The 16,211-nt window shown below is 42.6% G+C and overlaps 1 protein-coding gene across 1 annotated transcript; it reads left to right on the forward strand.

The window, feature by feature from the left end:
- Positions 1 to 4,791: 4,791 nt before the first annotated feature.
- On the forward strand, positions 4,792 to 15,274 carry RGS21 (regulator of G protein signaling 21; the record flags this gene model as incomplete). The annotated part of the gene is made up of 4 exons (XM_083620364.1): positions 4,792 to 4,806; positions 9,931 to 10,007; positions 11,692 to 11,858; positions 15,071 to 15,274. Exons 1-4 carry the CDS (start codon positions 4,796 to 4,798, stop codon positions 15,272 to 15,274), a joined length of 459 nt encoding a protein of 152 aa, XP_083476490.1. The 5' UTR covers positions 4,792 to 4,795.
- Positions 15,275 to 16,211: the final 937 nt, after the last annotated feature.

Genomic DNA, 16,211 nt, shown 5'->3' on the forward strand with positions numbered 1-16,211 from the left:
GATTTGATGACCCTTGGGGTCCCTTCCAACTCTATGATTCTATAATACCAGGGGAGGACCGCCTCTCCCAATATGCCCCACGGAGGACCTTAAGGTCCATAAATAGCAACACCCTAGAGGTCCCGGGCCCTAAGGAAGTCAGATTAGCCTCAACCAGAGCCAGTGCTTTTTCAACACTGGCTCCAGCCTGGTGGAATGCCCTGTCTCATGAGACCAGGGCCCTGCAGGATCTGATTTCTTTCCGCAGGGCCTGTAAGACAGAGTTGTTCCACCTGGCCTTTGGCTTGTAATCAACTTGATTCCCTCCCCCTCTTTCTTTTTTCCTTTCTCCTTCTGTGTTGGAACTCCTATTTAGGGACTTCCCTGGCTTTTTTCTGGCCCATGTAGGACCAGTCTAGATAGTTCACCTTGGTGAAGACTTGACTTTTTATCCCAAAAAAAGTTTTTGATTGAGTTTCCACTGAAATGAGGCTTCACTATAATGTTTTAATGTTGTATTTTAATCTTGTTTTCTTGTTTTTTTAAGCTGTATATCAATCAATTGTTTTTATATTTGGTATTAGCTGCCCTGAGCCCAGTCTTGGCTGGGGAGGGTGGGGTATAAATAAAAATTATTATTATTATTATTATTATTATTATTATTATTATTATTATTATTATTGTCATTTTATAGTTTATGAGCTTTCCTGTACATATCTGGTTGACTATGGCAGGAAATTAAATATTGGGTGAATTCAGAAGTGGGGGACCTCAGACCCAGGGATTAAATGCAGCCCCCCAGGCCACTCTAACTAGTCCTCCCCACAAGCCACAGCCACAGCAGCCCTGCTCTGCACATTCTTTGAGTGATTTTACATTCATTGCTCTACCCCCTTTTGTTTCTAGACATGCTCACCACTGACAAGTTGCCTAGAAGCAAATGTCACCCTCAGTCTGACAAGGGTTCTCTATTCCTAGACCAGATCGATCTTAAGTCTGATGCAGCAGGGCTCTCCTAATGTCCTTATAAACCAGAGATGGGGAACCTGTGGCCCTCCAAATGTTGCTGGAATACAACTCCCACTTTCCCTGAGCACTGCACACGTTGGATGAGGCTGATGGGATTGCAGTCAACAATACCCTATGTTTCCCCGTCCTGTGTCACAGCAGGAGGGAGGATCGCACATTTCTCCCTTCAAAAAATACTTCCCAGACATCACAAATCATAAGATTAAAAACAACAGCAAAAATCTCCACACACCCTCAAGTGGTCGCAGGATGACAAATTAAATGAGAGTTGTTACTGCCTGATTCATTGGTGTGCGGTGACTTGATAACTTCCAAACTCCTTTATAATGCGGCAAGAGAGAGCTATTCCAGGCATAATTGACAAATTAAGAGAAACTCATTCCCAGTCTGCTAGAAAATAGCATTTGTTGCAATTTACAGGTGCCCAGACAGAAACTGTCTTAACAAATGCTGTAGAGAATGAGTAGAGCTTCCTCCTTCTCTCTCTCCAACTCATATCTGGGTATGAATCATATTCAATTTAAAGACAATGCAGATTACTTGACGGGAGACATGCAAGGACTCAGTAGACTCTGAAACTGTTAGCGCTGTCTTGCTTGTTCCGTAAGTATTCAAGGGAAATCTATGAAGCTGTCGGGAACAGCTCTACCATTACGCAGAGTAAGGAAGCCGCCTCAGATGGCAGGTGCTGATGAGTGGGGAAGGGGGCAGAGCCATGTGTGCTGCAAAGACTGCCTTGTGCCTTCAACCCAAGCTTGCTATTCTTCCTTCATGGTGTGTGAAATGTGGTTCTGCCCTCAGGGCTACGGTGGTGCCCCCGTTCACTGGTACCAAGAGGAGTCAAGACAGGGTATCAGCAAGGCTGATGGCTGACACTTGAGCCCTCCCAATGAGGGGGGTGGGAGAAATTATAGTCAGTTTGCATTTAAAGGCGAACAAACCCAACTCACACTTTCCCAAACAAGATACGAACCGAAACACAGCCATCCGTCAAAAGTCACACTTTTCCGAATTTTGCAATGCACCTCTCCAGCCAAGGAAAATTTCCAAAAAGCATAGACTAAAATATTAGTGAAAATAACACACAAAATGCATCACACCCCAGGAAATGTGTGGTGCAAAAACATGTACACTAGGAGAAATTTGCACTAAGACGCTGGGGAATTCTCAGGAGGCCTTAAAAAAGAAGAAGTGTAACCTAATGTGGAGAACTGAATTTAAAGATCGGGAAAATGAGAAAGGAGTCAAAACAAAACTGACATATTCATCCATCTCTGCCACCAGTCTGATACTGTCCTGATGCAGGAATTGAAGTAAGATTATGCTGTCAGTCTGGTCAGCTATGGCACAGAATTGCAAGGAAAGAGAGGGTGTGATCTTGTCTTTTACCCCCGGCAGAAAAATAATTTGAGCTGGCCTTCGATGAGAAACTTTTGTTGAATTCACTGATACAATTCCAAGCACTGGAAGGAATAAGGTGAAGCTTAAAAAATGAAGAAGAGGAGAAGAAGGGTAACAGGTACTCTGATTCTTCCCTAAAGGGTAGGCGAACAGAAGGATGACAGCCTGAATTCACATGCAATAAATTGTGGCTGCACTGAATAGCATATAGCCTGATCCTGTGGCTTACCATGCCAGCAAGCAAGTCGACAGGGAGGGAACCTTACACAACGACAAGTCGGGAATGAAACATCATGCCTCACTGCATTGCACTGGTGTTGCAAGCAAGCCCACGAAGATGCATGGAGAAGACTATGGAGGAGCCTAATGTGCTTTCGCTGTAATTTCTAATTCTCAGCTTCCCAAGGAAAGCTGAGAATTAGGAATCTGAGACGGTAGGCAGAGGTAACAACCCCACCAAACTACACGTTCCCAAGATTTTTTGCAGGAAGCTATGGCAGTTGATGTGATATAAACCCAACATGTGTTCATGGTGTAGAAGCAGCCTATATCTGAAACAGAGGTTGGAAGCTGAGGGACTAACTGGACATGATACTAATCGTACCATTTGTAATCATGCTGTTTTTCTTTTATAATGGCAGGCATTTAGCGGTGTATGGTTTACTATGTTGGACCTGATTCGTTTTATCGCAGGCGTGATAGATCCAGCCTTCATTTCCCTACATTTTGCTGTAAATGAGGCTTCATATTACTGGAAGCTAGCCTTGTTGTTTAGTCATTTAGTCGTGTCCGACTAGGGTTAGCTAAAAATCCCTCCCATCTTGCCTTGGTTCTTCAAGGGTTTAGCATGTGAATTTATTTATTTTTTTAAAAAAAATCATTACAAGTAAAAAATGCATTGGGGAGGATTCTAAAGCTAAAGTACAGTGTGAAGCATTCTATAGTCCAGCACAATTCCATTAAAACAATTTGAAACATTTGTAAGCAAAGACAGTAACTGTATACACGGTACATATAAAGATCCAGCACAGCACCTATAACTAAAAGTAGGATTGAAATGAAAGGGTTTTCAAGACCCAGTTAAAAACCGATAAACTAGTCAAAGGGAATTCTCCAAGCATGGGGCCACCACCTCCAGGGCATGCCTGTGAGCATTATCTACTTACTATCTATCTATCTATCATCTATATCATCTATCTATATCTATCTATCATCTATCTATCTATCTATCTATCTATCTATCTATCTATCTATCTATCTAATCTATCATCATCTATCATCTATCTATCTATCATCTATCATCTATCATCTATCATCTATCATCTATCTATTTATCTATCTATCTAATCTACATATCATCTATCTATCTATCAATCTTCTGTCTATCTATCTATCATCATCATCATCTCTCTCTCTCTCTCTCTCTCTCTCTCTCTCTCTCTCTCTCATCTATCTGTTGTTCTGGGAACTGTTCTAGAAAGCATAGATGCATCTTTTTGGCTACAAGACCGAAATGTGTCTCCAATTTTAATTAACACACACAGTGCCCCTAGTATCATTTTTTAAAGAAACGTATGTCTAAGTGTATGACTCCTGACAAAATCATGTATTCACAATTACCTTATTGCTTTGCAAGCTCAAGATTAGCATGCTTACTATTGCCCTTTATACCCAAGGGCATACAGGATTAGGTACTACTGCAAATATATGAAATTTTATTGATTCCCCCCCCCCCTCGTGAGCATTTTCCCCCAAGTTGACCCAGTGCTGTTGTACATTCACAAAAGACCTGTGACAGGGAAAGAGCAATTTTTCAGAAGAATGAGCAAAATGACTACATAATTGCAAGGCCCACATTTATCGAAGTTGGTTGCTCCTTTGTTCCACTGCTTCATAGATCTACTTATCTATAATCTAACTTACCTATTCCCCCAAACCATACACACATTTCAAAAGTAGGGTAAATCCTAGTATGTTTTCAATCATCTCAATAACCTGAATTCAATAGGTTTTCACCACTGACCAGGACCATCAACTATGTGATAAATAAAACAGACAAGTATTTTTTGTTTTTATGTTATAAAATGCCCTGTGATCTTTGGTTGAAGGGTGGTATATTTATTATTATTATTATTATTATTATTATTATTATTATTATTATTATTATTATTATTCTCTTCTTTATTTTACAGCAATCACTGGGACAATAATAGGTGCGTTTTGGGAAATTGTGCTAAAGCAGATAAATAGAGAACGTCAATCTGAAAACTATGATTTATTTATGGGTGTGCTAAATGTAATGGTTCTGCTGTCCTATTACCCACAGTTTGAAAATCAACCAGAAAGAAAAAGCAAGTGTTAGCTGTGACAAACAGTGGAACAAACCATGCCAGTGAAGTGAGTTTCTTGTTTATGACTTTCATGGGCTTTTAACCAAAAAAGGCAACATATGAGATTCAAAAGTTGCATAATTATCAGCTTTGGGGGAGGGGGTATCACTGCACCCAAATGTGTTTTAAACATGTAAAATGTTTTCTCCCGAGCCTCTGCCATGTCACACTTCATTCGCTCTCTTATCAAGGGGAATGTTGTTCATTCTCCTTTCAGAAACACCCTCTTCCACGGTACAACTTTCACAATATGACTGGGCCAACTGCAACCCAACTAAAACAAACTACGAGAAAATAAAATGGCGAAGTTGGTGACAGGGGCATAGGGAGGGAGAAGGGGGGGCACCCCAGGTTCCATCATGAAGGGGGGTGACAAATTAACAAGGAACAATTACTGCCATACTAGGGCAGGTCATAAAAAGCTTTTTTTTTGAAAATGCCTGCTCCAAAGGTCTTATCTTACTACACTAGGGAGTATATAGCTATATATGAAATTTCATACATATCAGTTAATATCTTGACCCTCCTCCACAAAAATAGCTGTTTACTTGGCCGTTTTCCTATGTTGTTAAGGCTGAAATTTCAATTCAGTGGAGCACTTACTGTTCCCAACCCTAACCCTGCGGAAGGCCATCTAATTAGACTTTCATTAGATTTTTACATGTTTTTAGGAGGTAATTTAATTATTGTTTGACTTTATACCAATGATATGTATCTGATGTTAGCCGTCCTGAGCCCGACTTGGGCCAAGGAGGGTGGGATATAAATAAAAGTTTATTATTATTATTACTTATTATTATTCATTTGTAAGAAAATATGAAATAACGTAAAACCATTTTTGCAGGCAAAAAATAATAATCAAAAAATCAAGGGGGGGTGGGGTTGACAAGAAAATTTCCGCACCAGGTACCACCTGACCTTCCTACACCTCTGGTTGGTGATGAATGGGCCAAACTCTCATTGAACGGCACAATGAACAGTGCAATAGCAACTTTATTTTGATAAGAGCAATTAAGACCAACACTTTGAGCTGTTGCACTCAGATCCTAGATAACCCTTTGGCCTGACTCTGAGGGCATTTCTTATGTACTTAGGATGAAATCATAGATGACCACACCACACACCCTCAATTGGTGCTCATCCTTTCTAAAACCCCAAAGACTTCTTCATTGCCAAAACATCAAATGTCAATACCGGCCTTCTTTCTTCCCTCATTATTTGCCCATCTGACTTTCTCCACCGTGAAGAGAAACTGGGGGAAACCCCTTCCCAAATACAGTTGTCATTGTCTTTTCCTTCCATTGTTTTTTGAAAGGACGTGTGCTCCCATATAGCATCTAAAAGACTCACTTCCATAGCAAATCATCAGTTCATTTCTGCTTTACTCTCACTCTGACGGCCATTAATTATGCAACAAGGATATTCACTTCCAGCCCTAACTTTTATTGGGCTTGTCTGCATCATAGGTTTTGCACGTTAATTTTAATCTTAAGTAAAATGTCCGCTTCTTTCCCCTTTTGTCATATTAATTCACTGTACTAGAAGCAGCACTTCACTTGGCATGCAAAGGGACCTGGGGATTTCCATGAACCTTACCATTCCACCAGCACCCCAAAGACAGGGACTTCCCCACCATCACTATGCCAGAAGTGTGGAGGAAGCCCAGTTCATGTCAGGAAGTTTGGATATCATAGGCAAGCTGTGGGTGCTCCTGCAAATATGTGATGCAATAAGGGTGGCGCTGTGGTCCAAACCACTGAACCTCTTGGGTTTGCCGATCTAAAGGTTGGCAGTTCAAATCCCCGTGATGGGGTGAGCTCTCGTTGCTCTGTCCCAGCCCCTGCCAACCTAGCAGTTCGAAAGCATGCCAGTGCAAGTAGATAAATAGGCATTGCTGTGGCAGGAAGGTAAACGGCATTTCTGTACACTCTGGTTTCCGTCACGGTGTTCCGTTGTGCCAGAAGTGGTTTGGTCATGCTGGCCACATGTCCCGGAAAGCTGTCTGTGGACAAACATTGGCTCCCTTGGCCTGAAAGTTAGATGAGCCCCATAGTCGCCTTTGACTGGACTTAACTGTCCAGGTGTCCTTTGCTTTTACCTTTTACCTTAGCAGTGTACTCCACTAGATACACCTACATGTATCAATGCACAGGGTCTCTCTTTTTTTTGTAAATGTGTTCAATATATCTGGATATGTTAATGAAACATATTGCTCCATCTCCCCATCAAGGTGAGCCAACAGCCAATTTTAGATGCAGAAAATTCTGGGGCACAATGGACTACAATCAGCTCAGTCCATCTCTTGTGCTTGTTTTTGGCACTTTAGGAGAAAAAGGCACAGGGGTAAGAGGAAAAATGTCCTGTCCTGTTAGATCTCCTGCAGGACAGAAGCTCACCCTCTCTTCCCTCCTTCCACCTCATGAAATGAGACACAGCCTGTCCACATGAGCACAGAGGGCAGAGGAAGGCATACTTTCTGCAAAAGAAGAGATTTCAGAGATCTCCCTGCTCCAAAATGTCCCTGTATACCAGCTATTCAGTGTCACTGGTCCCTGAAGCCAGCCCTTTAGAGCACCCTATCCACTTTGAGTATCACAAGAAGTCACTTGCACTTGATGACACTTGATGTCAATTATTCTGCAGGGTGGTCCACCCTTTCTTGGGTGTCTGCATTATCTTGACATTGGTGGAATTGTGGTTTTTGGTTTTTTGGTTTTTGTGATGTTGGTTTTGTGTTGTTTTTTTTGCCATTGTTGTAAGCTCCTTTGATCTCAAACATTGCTGTTGGGAAAGCGGCATGCAAATATTTTAAAAAACCAAAATGAAGTCAGCAGGCTAAAGGACCACCTTGAGTAGAAGGTCAGAACTGCCACATTCCACTTGCTTCTGTGTTGGCAGCATGGAAGGTAGATTTGGTCCAGAGGTTTGTTGTTTCCTACATCCTAGGGCAGCTTCCCAGGCTTATGCACTAGTAAAGGTCCTACTACTAACCCCTGGAGTTTTCTGGCCTTGCTCCAACTCCTCCTTGCTGTTGTTCCATGTCCTCGTTCCCTCTTCAAGCAACCAAGCAGCAAGAGGAGCAAGGAAAAGAAGCAGTAGCCTCTGCATGCTTTGTCTTCCATCTTCAAGGCAGGTGTGGATAACCTTTGACCCCCCCAAATGTTGCTGAAAAACAACTCTAATTAGCCTCAGCAAGCATGGCTAATGACCACAAATAACAGGAAGCTGCAGTTCAGCAATGTCTGGAAGGACAAATGTTCCTCACTCCTGACTCTAGGAGGTGCCCTGGATGGGGCCTAGAGGGAGAAACAAGCAAATAGGCAGCAGCAATAATGGCATGAGGAAGGTGGTGAGCACATTCAGGGAGCAGGGCCCAATGAAAGTATATTCCCCATGCCTTCCAAAACATGGAACCAGCTTCTTCTTCTTTGGCAATCACTCGTAGCCAAGTAAGATTGTCTTCCATAAACACGGTTTTAACAGTAAGTCTGTAAGTGACTGTGGAGGCCAATTCTGGATCCACACGCCCTTCCACAGTGGGGACATAGGTTTCCAGATGGGAGTTGATCACGGTGAGGGTTTGCCAAGCATGCCTTCCTCTTAGCATGTTTCTCCCTTCCGTACTGAGTTTGAGCATCTTCAAAGCCCATGACACCTTTGGTAATGGCTGTTCTCCAATTGGAGCGCTCTCAGGCCAGTGTTTCCCAGTTGTTGGTGTTTATACTACATTTTTAAAGATTTGCCTTGAGAGAGTCTTTAAACCTCTTTTGTTGACCACAAGCATTACGCTTTCCACTTTTAAGTTTGAAATAGAGTAGTTGCTTTGGAAGACGATAATCAGGCATCTGCACAACATGACCAGTTCAACAAAGTTGATGTTGAACAATCATTGCTTCGACACTGGTGACCTTTGCTTCTTCCAGTACACTGGCATTAGTTTGCCTGTCTTTCCAAGTGATGTATAACTTATTTTGGAGACACTGTTGATGGAAGATGCAGCACAGTCCCCATGGTACCCTACACAGAGATTATCTTCATGTAAGAACATCGTACCTGAAGCACATCCCTTGGTTCTAACAGAACAGTGAGATTCCCTTAGCTCCTTGATCTGCCATCTCTCTTCCTGGAAGCTTTGGGGCCCATGATTAATAAACACTGTTCTCTACAGAGCTGCCTACTTAAAAATAGATGGCCGAACTATTGTAGAAGGCACTGAAATAGATTAACAGCTCTTCCTTCGACACACTGCATAGTCAAAGACTTATGCAATGAATGTGTTGGGGTTGTCAGTGAGATTATGGATAACTCCTCAGATTCTCAGGGAGAGAGGGAGAGAGAAAGAGAGTCTATGCTTTTGCTCCGGTGGTACATACATCAAAGCCCAAGGGGGATGCTTCTTTGGAAGCAAAAAGCACTTAAAATTATTAACTAGTTTGGAAAAGATCTTATTCTGCCCTGACAAGTTCTTAGATTTAGATAAATATGACCCAAGCAGAGAATATATTGAGCTAATTGGATTCTCTGTGCTCTCTCACAGATGGGGGAAGACAGCTTTTCCTGACACAAGCAGGAAACTAAACCGGGGGAAGGGGGGGAGAGAGGATGGAATCCTATTACTGCTTTTAACAAATGCTTAATCAAAATCTTGTTGGGAACCAAAACTGTGAAGCAAACCATTTTTAAAAACAGTATGAAATTGAGAAATAGCCAATTTATCAACCCAGTGTTAGCGTGATAACCTTTCTGATAGCTCTAGTCATCACTAGCAAAATGATTGTAGAAATTAATAGCTGGCCCATTCAGTGACAAGGTTTCTGGAGAGTCTCTACTGGGAGAAAAATCAGTGATACCTCTCCTGTGACTTTCTTATTGTTCACCCAATTGCATGCTTTATTACTCCTCTCTTCCCGATTAACAATCTAGGGACCCATATTAAATTACACCCTCCATCTCATGTGGCTATCTGCACAGGAAGGTGATTTTGCTGTTCAATATATGTAGTTCAATATTGAAAGCTAACCTTACTTATATCGCTGGGCCAACACAATAGCTGTGAATCAGGATGCATACTGCATAGAGACTATCCGCAGATTACATAGGCAAAAGATCACAATGCTATTTTCAAGGGTAGATGTTGTTTTCACAGGTCAGCCCCTAGGGAAACAATGGCATGGATGGATTCTGTGGATACGCTTCTGGCTAATAAAGGTAAGATGCATCTGAATGAAAGTAGTGATATCATGGTTCAACTTATATTTACCTTACTGTTCCTCCAACATGTCCAGCTCCTATACTCCTATACAGGGTAAGGCAAGGACGCGGGTGGCACTGTGGTCTAAACCACTGAGCCTCTTGGGCTTGTCAATCAGAAGGTTGCCGATTCGAATCTGCACGATGGTGGTGAGCTCCCATCGCTCTGTCCCAGCTCCTGCCAACCTAGCAGTTTGAAAGCATGCCATTGCAGGCAGATAAAAAGGCACCGCTGCGGCAGGAAGGTAAATGGCGTTTCTGTGCACTCTGGTTTCCATCACGGTGTTCCATTGTGCCAGAAGCAGTTTAGTCATGCTGGCCACATGACCTGGAAAGCTGTCTGTGGACAAACGCCAGCTCTCTTGACCTGAAGCGAGATGAGCATCGCACCCCATAGTTGCCTTTGACTGGAGTAAACTTTCCAGGACTCATTTACCTTAGCTTTACCTTACAGGCTGAGGCAACTGATCCATAAACATTTCATTAAAGAGGAGCAGGTGGACCAGCAGAATTTCCTCATTGTCTGGGAAAATTTCATGACCAAACAACTGTTTGTAACTTGATACAATGATAACAATAGGGCAAGCTTTTTGCCACTGAAAAGTTCCCCCAGAGGCAGATTTCGGGCAGGATGACTTATTCTCCTGCCCTGGGTGGCATTTTGAGGGGGGCCCTGCATACACAGAAAGGAATGCGAGAGGCAGGGGGCACCAAATGTTGCCCTTGCTGAAATTTGAAAGAACAAAGTCCGCCCCTGGTGCCTCTTGAGAAACAGGTTTCATTCCCAAAATAAAAAGTCATTGCAGATGGATTTGCAGGTCTTTGCAGACTGAATTACCCTGCAGACTGTCTACCAGAAAACACATTAGAACAGATGTAGGTAGTACCAGCAATGAGGTGTATGTGCAACTACCCAGTGATGTTGTGGCTATAGCAACATCACAACCACCACTTCTTTCTTCATTCATTTGTGGCATAGGCACAGAGGAACAGGCATGGACAAATCTAGTTAGGGGAGTGAGGAGTTCAAAGATGTACATATTTTTCCCCCAAAATATGTATTCACTCCTCCCCTAACAAATGCAAGATCGAGAATCACTGTAGAGCCACTGTAGATTGAAAGCAATGTGTTGAGAACAATCTTGAACAATTGCAGATGAAGAAAAATATGGTTGTTGTTTTTTTCTAAAAAGAGGTTAATGTGTGTGCAGCATGATTGAAATGGTTCTAGATAACACATATCATTTGGGCACTTGGGGGTTTGTTCAGCTATAACTAACTAACTAACTAAATAACTAACTAACTAACTGAGAGACTGGAGATTGTCTTGCTTCATGGACATCTGAAAAAATCCCTTCAGGATAAATGTCCAAAAGACCACTAATTTATTGTTCTTTATCACCGACCATGACAAATAAGAATCCAGCAGCCACACTGTAGCATGGCATCCTGCTTACATCATCAAGTTGTAAGGCCCAAATCTCCTCAAATCAAACTGTACTAAAGGAGGGTCTAGGAATGCATGCAACTACTCGACCAAAAGCCTGTAGAACTATTTCTATTGACTTCAGTGGGATTTCCATGACCGGGTTTCTTCCCACCCGAGTGCTTGTTCCACAGTTGTGTTTTCTTATTTCTGTAGATGGCTTGGATGCATTCAGGACTTTCCTGAAGTCAGAATTCAGTGAGGAAAACATTGAATTCTGGCTGGCCTGTGAGGACTTCAAGAAAACAAAGTCAGCAGCTAAAATTGCCTCGAAAGCCAAAAAGATTTATTCAGAGTTTATCCAAACTGACGCCCCAAAAGAGGTAACCCATTTACATGAACTCTGAAAGACTGGTGTCAATGGCAGGATTCAAATGTAGGTTTCTTTATTGGTTTGTGAGTGGGTATGATCACATGGCCTTCATATGCAAAGGATACTGTTGGACGGAGGGGCCCAACCAATGTTTCTGAAAATTCTAGCTACTGCTGCAATACATAGGAACTAGGGGCTCCTGGCCCTACCTATTCATTGCTCTTCCACTGTGAGAAATTGCAACTGACTTGCTGCATTTTGGAAATAAAGGGGGCATATTTGCCCATCTCCCATTGTATAGTTTGAAAATGTTAGACTCTCAATGTCCCAGTCTTGCTTGCCTCTTTAGATGCCAATGTACCATATTTTTCGCTCTATAAGACGCACCAGACCACAAGACACACCTACCGGTAGTTTTTGGAGGAGGAAAACATAAAAAAAAAAATCTGAATCTCAGAAGCCAGAACAGCAAGAGGGATCGCTGTGCAGTGAAAGCAGCAATCCCTCTTGCTGTTTTGACTTCTGGGATAGCTGCGCAGCCTGCACTCGCTCCGTAAGACGCACACACATTTCCACTTACTTTTTAGGAGGGAAAAGTGAGTCTTATAGAGCAAAAAATACGGTATATTTCTTCACTTTCTTCACCTCCTGCATTTCTGAGGGGCTCGTGTTCATTCTGCCGAGTGGGCCCCTGAATCTGTGCCCCAAAGCTTTGCACCAACAGCACCGCCAAGTGTGCAATCACTGGGCTGAGGGTTTCCTCTCGGGACCAGGAGCCAGAATTAGGCTTCAGCCTTCCATCTGCCTATCCTAATCTAGGAAGATCTGTTCCATCCCACTTCAAGTTGAGTGCGCCTTTAAAACACTGCAATAGCGAACTTTTGTGACTCAGAAAATGCCCAGGTACACTCATCAGTGCTGGCAAGTGTTAATGGTTGATTTCTCTAAGCGGAGTCCTTTTGATGTGATGAAAGCTAAAACATGTCCTTTAGGATCCTCCTGTCGCACCATGCCATTTGATCATTACATACAAAAACATTTTTTAAACTAATTGGCTGGTTAATTATTCCTGTGATATGCGTTCCCTCACTTTTACACCGATGCATCTGCTTTTGATAGAGACAGTGACCTTAGCTACTGACGTCGTCTTAGCTTTGGAGAAGATAATTTGGGGGGTTCCTTTTAAATACTTCTTAATACACCCGAGAGATTGAGCTGCAGGCCTAACTTTAGTAAAGAGGATACAATGGGAGGATAGGACAAGTGAGTACAAGATCAAGGCACTCTCTAAAAAAGAAAAAGAAAAGAAAAAAGAAGTTAATACAAAAGGATGAACGATTATCTACTTCTGACTTAGAATCGCTTTGCTGGATCAGATCAAAGGCTGATCTAATCCAGAATACTGGGTCCAAGATAAAATTCCAAGATTCGTTCAGAAGCTCAAAAAACAATAACTATCTGGAAGCCACTGAGAGACACAGGACGGTAACCATTGCCAGGCCTGCTCAGAGAACATATTTTGAAGTTAATGAACAGGACGGGATTCATGAATTTTGCAGGGTCCAGCAAAGCAATTCTAATATTTATATGAACACACTGACAGCCACCAGGGCAGCAAAGAGAAAACCGGAGCCACTGGAATAAAGTGTTACCACAGTCTGAATTGTGTGTGTGTGAGAGAGAGGGTGTGTGTGCTTTTTTGTGAGCATATAGAAAAATACACATGGAACGTGGTGCTTTCTAGTTGAATTTTATCGTGCTTATGCACAGCTGGTTAGATTAAGAAAGATTTGTGCTTAATTAGAAGCAAGAAACACCTTCTTCAATGACTGATGCTGTAAGACCACTTTTATACACATCCTTTCATGGCATAAATGTCACTGCAGTGTATCTCCTTTGTATGCTGCTCAGGTAATGGAACAATCTCCAGGTCATGTGAGAAGAACGCATGATGAGGTTATTCCCGCTGGGGTCAGAAACTGAGGCAATGAGGTGCAAGAGGAGCTTCAGCATAGGCATGGCTGCCAGGAGTCAGGAGCAAGTTGCCAATAAATCACATGGTGTCAGTGAAGTTAACTTTTTACTCAAGGAAACACAGTTGGCTCAGGAGGACAGGTCTAGCAAGCACAGCAACTCCCTCGGGTCTTTCACTTGCAACCTGAGACTATGCCACCTTGTCTGTCTTTGCTCTACCCTCTTCATACCTCTTCTGGTTCTGGGACACCAGAGTGGCAGGGGGAAACTGGTCACAGCAGGAGGAGGAGACCCCTTGGCTTCATCAGCAGCCTGCTCCGTCTCTGCTTCTTGTCGCCCCTCCTATCCAGCCTCTGCTTTTGCCTCTGATTCTGAGCTGCTCTCTGCCACAGATGCTTCCTCCTCACTAAGCCCTGTTACCTCTTCAGCTTCTGACACCTCCTCCTCCCAGTCTGCTCCTTCTTCTCCCTCCAAACACACATTGTTGCCCCACCACCAATTCCCTGGCTCCCTTGGGGGTTCCTCAGCTGGTGCCTCCTGCCACTCATTGGCATCCAGTCATTCCAAGACAATGGCCAAGGACTACTCATATTACCCAAGTGCTACAGGAAGAATCATACCTCCTGTGTTGCAAAGGTAACATTAGTATTGTTTTATTTTTTTTTAATTTAAAGTACTCATAAGGGCCTTCAGTAAGTAGGAGGCCTTAGATCAAGAGTGGGGGAACATGCAGCCCTCCAGATGTTGTCATATTACAACTCTTATTACTTCTGACCATATAGAGGCAGAGGCTGATGGGAGTTCTGCTGAACAATAGAATTCTCTTAGGCAAAGCGGATAGCTGCCATTTTGTGGAATGTAGCCAGAATAAAAAGATAGTGTTAAAAAAAATATATTGTGGTGCCTGGGGGGTATATGCACTGAAAACCTATTCATAAATAAAGGAGAGGTTTGCTTTTTTGCACTGTGCAAAGTCTGATGATGTTATTTCTCATTATGCACCTAGAAAATCCGAAGCACTTTTAAAAATTATTAAACAATAAATAAATGGCAGCACTGCTTTCAGTGTAGGAAACCAAATTAAAATTAGTGTTCAGTGTTCAAGATAATGAAAACATGACTTTCCTGCTGCTTTGCATCAAACACTGTATTTTGGGAAGCAATTCAAATATTGTTTGTTTCTGGCTCCCTTACAACATTTCTGATCTCCAGAAAAACAAACAATTTATGTCACTCTATTCCCTGCAGATAAACATCGACTTCAATACCAGAGACCACATCACCCAGACTATTTCTGAACCGACTCTCCAGTGTTTTGATGATGCTCAGAGTTTAATCTACAGTCTTATGGCTAAGGATTCTTTCCCCCGGTTTCTCAAGTCAGAAGCTTATAAGGAACTCACAAAAAAGCAACAGAATGGGAACCAGAAGAGGTGGCTGCCATTTTTGTAAAGGTCAAATTCAGAACACAATCTCCAGATATAACACAATGGTCAGATAGTGTTGCAATCAGGTAGGTGCCTCGCTGGTAGTTCAGCTTGCATGTTGAAAGAGCAGTTGTCACAGTGACTAATTTCTAATTCTTTATTTCTAATTCCGATACAAAATCGTTAAGACAGCTTCACATTTAGCCAAGAACCTTAGTTCACAGTCACCTGGAGTCTCATTTCTGTAATCCTAAAGCCCACTTTGTACAAGGCTCCAAAAAGTGGCATATAAATGTGGCCTGAACAATGTCAAGATTCATGCCTACAGCTTATGAAGTGAACCAGAGTTTATGCTATAGCTATAGCCACCCCTTACACAATCCATCTACCGTGAAGAACTGTGCTTGCATCACAAGAGTGAGGCCTACACCTGTAAGCTGTGCTGCACATAGGGCTCAGATCACATTTTCTACATGCAGGAAGGGATAATATCATGGCCACTAATTTACCATCCTTGGGTAAGTTAGTTCAAGTGCATAAGATGGGCCACTGCCAGGCATCCCTGAATGATCAAACCTATCTTTCTCAGTATGGCTTTCAAGTTGGTTTGGAGCAGCCTTGCTCACACTGGCAGTAAATCTGCTAATTCTCCTGGCTCTCTCTGTGACCTTCCAGCCGACCAAAGTAATCATCCAGCGTGGGTTGGAGGCAGTGTGTTGCAATTGTTCTGTTCCTACCCCTTAGATATAGGCGTCAGAGCAAATGTCAGGAAGCCCTTGCTACTTCTGTGGGACTGACTTTATAAGGTTCTGTGAGGTCCATTTTGTCTCCCCATTTTAATCATCAGCTACAGGAAGCTGATGGGTACAGTCTTCTGGAAGATTTGGTGCCATCATTATTCTGATGATGACAACCAACTCTCTCTCTTCTTCCTCCTTTCCTCTAACCCAGTTCTAGCAGGG

Source organism: Podarcis filfolensis (assembly GCF_964270895.1).
Source record: "Podarcis filfolensis genome assembly, chromosome: 6".
NCBI lineage: Eukaryota > Metazoa > Chordata > Lepidosauria > Squamata > Lacertidae > Podarcis > Podarcis filfolensis.